General features: G+C 35.9%; 2 protein-coding genes across 3 annotated transcripts; both read left to right on the top strand.

Moving 5' to 3' along the window:
- On the top strand, nt 7–2,977 carry LOC104765950 (F-box protein At5g07610-like). 2 transcript variants are annotated; one of them, XM_010489745.2, is made up of 5 exons: nt 7–624; nt 890–980; nt 1,090–1,221; nt 1,592–2,755; nt 2,844–2,977. In XM_010489745.2, the coding sequence occupies exons 4-5, from the start codon at nt 1,618–1,620 to the stop codon at nt 2,864–2,866; spliced, it is 1,161 nt and encodes a 386-aa protein (XP_010488047.1). In that variant the 5' UTR covers nt 7–624; nt 890–980; nt 1,090–1,221; nt 1,592–1,617; the 3' UTR covers nt 2,867–2,977. The 2 variants fall into 2 exon arrangements, with proteins under 2 accessions (XP_010488047.1, XP_010488048.1); XM_010489746.2 differs by lacking the exon at nt 1,090–1,221.
- On the top strand, nt 5,861–6,739 carry LOC104767685 (glutathione S-transferase T3-like). The gene has a single exon (XM_010491674.1). The coding sequence runs from the start codon at nt 5,861–5,863 to the stop codon at nt 6,737–6,739; it is 879 nt and encodes a 292-aa protein (XP_010489976.1).

Below are 7,985 nucleotides of genomic sequence, written 5' to 3'. Positions count from 1 at the left end.
AAAAAAAAAAAAAACTAATCCTTTCCTTTTTTTAATAGAAACTTTTTAAGGTCGATAGGGTTTTCTTTTTTAAGATGTGGATTGAGGTGTCCCCATCCCATGGGTGATGATGTTACTTGTGGATTAGTAAATTTGGTTGACTATGAAATCTGTGGAAATTCTTCACAAATTTGACGACCCCTTTAAAAAGCCAAAAAAATTATCATTCTCTTTACTTCTTTTCAATATGCTTGCTTGGCTTCCACATTGATGAATTAGACCAAAGAAGTAATCATTTTTTGGTTTGCATGCCGTATTGAACCTGACGAGTCAAGGAGGAGAGGGGGTTGTTTCCGTTTCATTTTCCCGGTTAAATTTGTGAGAATCGTAACCGAAACCTAATGACAAGCGTTACAGGAGGGAGGGAGTATATGATTGATATCTCTCTTCTCCCAAATCAAAACACGGGTTCTTCATTTCCTCAATACTCTTCTCCATTTCCAACAAAAAAAGAAATTAAAAAGCCACAAAATAAAAAAAGAGTGAGTGATGAAATTGTTACCTAATTTTGTTGGGACTTTTAATTGCCTGTCATCGGAATCTCTTGCCGTTATCTCATTCTTCTTCTATTACTTATGAGAGGAGGTAACTGACAATCTTTTTTTTTTTTCCCTGAGAATTGGTGAATCGAATCATGTTCGTAGCGTTACAAGATAAGCGTTACAATCTTTTAGTGATTGATGGTGCACAAAAACGGGAATCAGGATAGAATCGGGTTTTTTTTATCTCTTATGATTTGATGAACATAAATGTGGGTCAAATTTGTTTTCTTTGGATTTGTTGTTTCATTTATGTAAAAAAAAAAAAACTTAAAAACACTCACTTTTTATGAATTTTCTCCATTTTAAAGGGCAAGCTGGATGAAACAGGTCATGCATAGTTTCATGGATCATTTGTGACTTTTTTTCGCTGCAATCAGCAGCTGCGTCTTTTTGTCACAGGTTTGGTTTCCAGGACCCTTTGCATATGTTATTGTTCAGGTGTGAATAGACTATGATTAGCCAATCTAATCTAAGAACAGTTTGTTTCATATGCTTCCATTTCTTTCAGATTGTTTCATATGCTACATAGAATCTGCATTTTCTGAAATCTGCATTTTGGGAAATGGCACAATCAAGAAGCTAAAGTTGGCATTGTTTGTCTTCTCTCTGTTCACTAATATTGTCACCTGTATAGGTATATGTAAGTAAGGTTTCTTGAAATTCATGCTCAAAATTGTGGGTTTATATGAATATGAATGCTCAGATCACATCAATGCACTTTAAGTTCTTTGCATAGAGTGTTCAGTTTTAACTTTTAAGTCAGTGCATGTATTAGTTAGTTACCCTGCCGGTAAACTATTTCCTAGTAAATCGTGACTATGAACTGTTGATATGTACTGTTATTTCAGTTTTAACTTTTAAGGCATTTTCAAACCGTTTTACTTGGTTCTGATGGGTGCCCGGTATTTCTTACCAGTCTTTTTGGCCCTTAAAGGGTTCTGATTTCTTTGTGAATCTCTTTTATGTGTTAATCGTTTTTTTTTTTTTTTTTTNTTTTTTTGTTGCTACAGAGGACTAGCAACAGAGCAAACAGAAAATGGTCAAAACTTGTTCTCAGCGGATCAAGCCGATGAGTGCCGTAGATGCAGTTGACTTGCGGTCTAGAGTCTCTGTCAAATCTATCCGGTATTGTAAAACAATTAGCAAGTACCTAGCAGAGCTGCAGTTATCTGAATCAAGAAAGAATCCATCACTCGTAGTATGTCCTACTATGGAGACAACAATGAAGTTGTATTCGATGGATGCAAGGAGTTTTAGACGTTCCCTCCTCAACACTATTGATCCATCTCAAAGAAGCCATGAGGAGTCCATGTACATGATATCATCCTCTAACGGAATCATCTGCTGTGTAAATACAATTTGTGACGAAGACGTAGAAAACAAGTTTTGTCATCTGCAGATATGGATATGCAACCCTTGTACGAGGGAAACTCTCCTTCTTCCCCAAGGGAGACCCTCATTTGGGATTGAACCAAGTGTCGGAGTGGCTTATGGCTCCGACATTAGTGACTATAGAATTTTCCGTATATTCTGCGTTAGAAAGGAAATTCCTAAAGAAAAGGTGACCGTAAAGGGATATTATTTTCGAGAAGGTCAAGTTGTTTATGCTTTAGCATTTGAATGTGAGGTGTATTCGTCCAACAATGGTTCTTGGAAAAACATCGGCTCTGTGCCTTGCGTTCCTATGTGTTCTGGTCTTAGGCCATACAGAACTGGTCATATTTTTGTTGGAGGTAAAATATACTGGCTGGTATCTTTAGATGAGCCAGGTGAGATCCTCTCAGTGGATTTGGAAGGGAGATTCGAGGTTATAAACTTGCCCGAGTATAAAGATGTTATAAACGAAGAAGACAAGATCACAGAGGCGACACATCTGATTATTTTTCAAGGATCTTTAGCATTGCTTGTTCTACATCCAAGCGAGATGGATATTTGGGTCTGGAAAGACGACGGTGATAAATATAGTTGGGACCTTGTACTGACGATTAAAACTCCAATCAGGGATGAAGAACTGGTTTTATCTGTTACTTCATTAAAGAACAATATCATATGTGTGACTGAGACACACTGGCGTATATATGATGTGGAGACTAAAATCTGGAGGAAGAGAAGGGGCCCTCGTACTGGATTTAGGAATCCGGCTGTATTCCCATTCACCGAAAGCATTCTTCCATGTAAGTTGTGTTTATATGAATGATACTGTGTTTCTTTCTTCCTTTGTTTGCCATGTAATCCGCTTTGATCTGTTGTTTGGTGAATCAGGTAATGGTGGTGTAGGACTGTAGATGGAACATGAAGAGTATCTGATGCAGAGATTGTTGAATTGGAAGGCTATGTGTTTCTCTCAGGAGCTGTCATATTGGTTTGGGGTTTAATACTTTTTTGTTTGTGTCAGATTGTCTCTCTCTTTTTTCCTCTTTTTTTTCTTTAAACTTGGTTTTATACAATTTTGTTACTTAAAGCTTCATTGATACTAATAATAAGCCGTGGGTGCTTTGTCTCTAAACAAAGTTTTAATGCTATGATGTGGTTCACCTGTTGTTGTTATTTGATATGTTAAGTGTGCTGATTTTGAGTTCTCTCTCCTTTCGGCTCAAAACGACCTTAGGGCCATTTTTTTCTCACTACATCAAATTATATCATATTAAACCGAGTTTGTTTACGTTTGAAGAATGCAAATTTTTTACCAATGTCGGCAGTTTCAGGGGTTAGGCATATATATACAATGATGTAGATAGGAAAATGATGTAGTAGATCAATAGGGTCATTCATTGCTTGTAAACATTTGTAGTAATCAATGACAACGTTGACAATGACAACTTTTGTAGTAATCAAATGACAACTTTCACTATAATCGAAACAAAATATTTGAAAAAGACTATACCGCGTCTTTGAAAAATATAAATCTAGTGTTTTGTGAAGAAGAAGGTATATAGTAAGTATAGTTTTCATGAAAATGATTTTTTTTTAACAGGCTAACCGACGACTATTCGCAAAGAAGAAGTCATACTAAAATTTATATATAGCACACTTGTTTATTCAGAAATATGCGATTGGTTTAATATTTGAACTTGTAGGAGTTATTGTCGCAGTGACAAGAAGAGGTAACACAACAACCCCCAAAATATTGTGTTATCCAATATCTACTTACATTACATATATCTTCTACGAAGCATGTCATTTTTGTTGACTTGTGTTGTCGATCAATTTTATAAAAGCACATCAATGATTTACGGTTTCAATTTTGTGAATAGAGTTGTAAATAAATTTATTCGTTATAGGCAATAAAAATATCAAATTCTAGTAAATTATGTTTGGAATAATAATAACTACATAAAAATTCGTAAACGCGATATTCGCTTTCCATACTTGAACCGGTTATATTTTAAAGTATTTTTTTGGGTGGTATGTTCTCATTATTGTTTAACTGATTCTAAGCCAAACATATAATTCGTTTGTATGAATTATCCTCCCTTGACGCCTTAAGAGCATCATTAGTAAGGAGTACTCTCTAAGTTACTCTCAAATTAATTAAACATATAATTAATACTAATTTAAGTAAAGCAATCTTAATAGTATTTTTGCAAAATCATTCTTTTACTACAGAACTCAAAGAAGGTTACTTAGAGCATCATTATCGGGACCTCTTAGCCCCAAATTCTTAGGTTTTGTCTATTTAAAATTAAATCAAAACTAAGAATATTGTTAAGAATTTGCCTCTTAACTAAGAGGTTAAAGATACCATAAGAGACGACGACGTGTTCGAATATTGTTGGGTGTTGTTTTAACACAAAAGTTTTTTTTTTGTTGATTATCGTTCTCTTCCTCTTCTCTCTCTTTCTCGAAGTAGAGACTGCAAAATCGATCCAGGGAGATGATGAGTCCCGATTATAGTCTCGCTGGAATCGATCTACCCCTTGGTGGAACTGGTCGCCCTGATATCCCCAGATGATGTAGAGATTTCTCTCAAAAATCGATTGCAAGCAGAAGAATGATTCAATTTTGGGTGGCCTCCGGCGGTTCAACCCCGTTAACTCATCATCTCCACCGACGGCAGATCTCAACGTGACTCTGATGCATGATTCTATCTCTGTAAAAGATTCCTCTCTTTCTCTGCGTTTTTATCATCTCTCTCCTTTCGTTCTTATCAGATTGAATGTTTTTTGCTTCTTCCTCCTCTGCTTACCTTAATTGATGTAGCTTTAGGATTTTAGGTTAAGTTGGGAATCCCAAAACTTGATTCATGTGATTCAGAGCTAATTGAATCATTCCATAGGTTATCTTCTGATTAGTCTCGAATCTTATAACAAAATTGCCCTAAGTTTTAGTTCTAGTGATGATTTATAATCAAATTGGATCTAGTTTGTGTGTGCTTCTCTTTAATCGCTCTGGTGAAAGGCTTATTTTGGTTGGTTGGATTATTTTCACATTCGACATCTTCTCATTGCTTTAGTTATTATGGTCTATGATCCTTGGTCATCCTATTGTTCTTGTTCTGCTTGTTTGAAAAAATGATGGGTATTCGCAGAGACCTTGTTCAATTCATGGCGAGATGATCTTCTTAAAAAACTACAGCTCTCTAAATTAGAAAGGTATCATATCTATCTCTCTTATTAGATTGTACTGTATGTTGAATACATCTTGGATACACATCATGGCGAGATGGTCTACTATAATTTGTTTTTTCTTCTCATTCAGATCACGTGGTTGAAATATAATGATGAAGCCGCCATTTAAAACAATAACTCCATCAACTCAGGTACTCAGCTCTGTCTATATGTCTAAAATTGATTGAAGTAAGCTTGAATTTCGTGTGTATTAGTTGTGTGGACTTATAGTGAGTATAATTGTTTAACAGATGCATCTCTCGCACTTGTGTTTAAGTATTACGAATTGCTTTTTGATATCGATTAGGTAAGACTTGAGTCTTGGATTGATTGCTTTGTGTTTGGTGGTTGTGATAAATGGTTGAATATTAGTTGTGTGGACTTATTGTAAATTGCTTAGTGTGTGTATGAGTTCAATGTTTGGTTGTGTTAGATTAGGTAAATGTCTACATCATACTTATTGTGCATTACTAATAACAACACCCACCAACATGTTTTATTGTCATTGATTGCTAATAACAACACAACCCAAAACGTTTTCAAACTAAGTTAAACCTCACCTTATATAGTAAACCATTCCTCCTTAAAAGTAAACATATCTCTTTCATTCTCCTTCAAAGTAAACCATTCCTCCTTCAACAATCTCTTTCATTCTCCTTGTAACACGATACCATGAATCCATTTAGCCACCCTCCTGGCTTCATGGACCTATTAAATAGTCAAGGAGAAACCCACACCAATCCTTATGATATTGATTCACCAAGTATTGAACTTGGTGAATCACAAGTTCCGGCGTTTAGCACTCAATGTTCAGATGCACAACATGAAGACCGTAGATCAAGAAATAAATGGGCACCAGCAGATGATATTCTTCTCATTAGTGCATGGCTAAACACGAGCAAGGATCCCATAGTCAGTAATGAGCAAAAACGTGCATCTTTTTGGAAACGAATTGCAGATTATTTCAATGAAAATCTGAAGGATGCACGACAAAGGAGAGAAGTCAGTCATTGTAAGCAGAGGTGGGGAAAGATAAATGATATAGTGTGCAAGTTTGTTGGATGCTATGAGGCTGCGACAAAGGAAAAATCAAGTGGCCAAAATGAGAATGATGTTATGAAGCTAGCAAACGATATATATTATAATGATTACAATTTGAAGTTCACATTGGAGCACGCTTGGCGAGAGCTAAGACATGATCAGAAATGGTGTTCACCTTCTACTACTAACCGGACTGGCACGGCTAAAAGAAGAAAGGTTGGGGATGGCTCTGGACAGTCTTCAAACTCCGAACCAATGACTCGTCCACCTGGTGTTAAATCTTGCAAGGGAAAGTCGAAGAAGAATGTAAACGAGACATTCCCTATTGTTGAAGATGGAAAATATCTGTCGGAGTTAGAGGCAATCTATGAGTTAAAAGAAAAAGATTTAGCTTTGAGAGAGAAGATAAGTAATCGCAGCATGCTTGAAATGATACTTGCAAAAACAGAGCCACTTAGTGATATTGATATTGCTTTAAAGAACAAGCTAATTAATGATTTGTTAAGCTAATAAGTTTGTTCTTGTCCTTGATGTATGATGAGCTCATTAGTTTGTTCTTGTTTTTCATGTAATCGGTTCTTCTTGTAATGGTTTATGTAATCGGCTTTAATGTGATGATATGTAATGTTTATGTAATCGGCTTTAATGTGATGATATGTAATGTTTATGTAATCGGACATTTGTGTGCTTCTTGTGTAAAATTTAAACTCAAATGGCTTGTATTTTTGTTGCTTGTGACAGGAATAGACAAGAAAAACAGGTGGTTGACAAATACAAACAATGATGCTCGTGACTTGAAGTGACATGGTACAAGCTCGTGAAAGGAAGAAACAAGAAAACAAGGACTTGAGTAACCCACTTATTTGTATTTTTGTTGCTCGTGACTTGTATGCATTTTGTGTTTTTGTTGCTCGTGACTTGTTTAAATGCTTGTTTTGTTGTTGCTCGTGACTTTCCAAGGCTGGCGACACCATACAAATGATTTGTAACACCTTTTTTTTCAACAAGATTTGTAACACTATATAAGAACGTCATATATTACTACCACAACTCACACAACTCCATCTCTTCTCCTCCTAAACGTTTAATACTTCTTCTTCTACAACTTCATTGCTCAATATTTTTTTCTTTTACCACTTCACAAATCCATATCTTCTTCTTTATTTTGATCTTAGTCATCTTTAAGAAATAAATGGCATCTTCTTCTAGTAATAATTTCGATGATTTCGACAAAATGCTTGATGAGAGATTTGATCAAGTGTACGATCAAACGTTCGATCATATTGTTTCTGCTCATGCTGCTCGCCAACAAGCAAGAAAGCCAAGGAAAAAAAGAGTCTATATTGAAAGAGATCGTGAAGATGGGCACGATCGCTTGTGGAACGATTATTTTAGTGAAGATGCAACATACCCTCCTCCTCTTTTTTGTCGTCGCTATAGAATGAACAAGGCGCTGTTCATGCGTATTACTGATCGACTCTCTAATGAAATTCTATTCTTTCAACAAAGAAGAGATGCTACCGGAAGGTTCGGTCTCTCTGCAATACAGAAATGTACAGCAGCAATTCGTATGATGGCATATGGTTGTGCAGCTGATGCGCTTGATGAATACCTCCGACTTTCTGAAACCACTGCGATGCAATGCTTGGTCAATTTTGTTGAAGGAATCATAAATTTATTTGGGGATGAGTATCTAAGGAGACCCACACCAGAGGATCTTCAACGTTTACTCGATATTGGAGAGCTACGAGGATTT

Source organism: Camelina sativa, chromosome 19, assembly GCF_000633955.1.
Source record: "Camelina sativa cultivar DH55 chromosome 19, Cs, whole genome shotgun sequence".
Taxonomy (NCBI): Eukaryota; Viridiplantae; Streptophyta; class Magnoliopsida; order Brassicales; family Brassicaceae; genus Camelina; species Camelina sativa.
The sequence above is the reverse complement of the archived record's forward strand: the minus strand, read 5'-3'. Positions and strand labels throughout refer to the sequence as shown.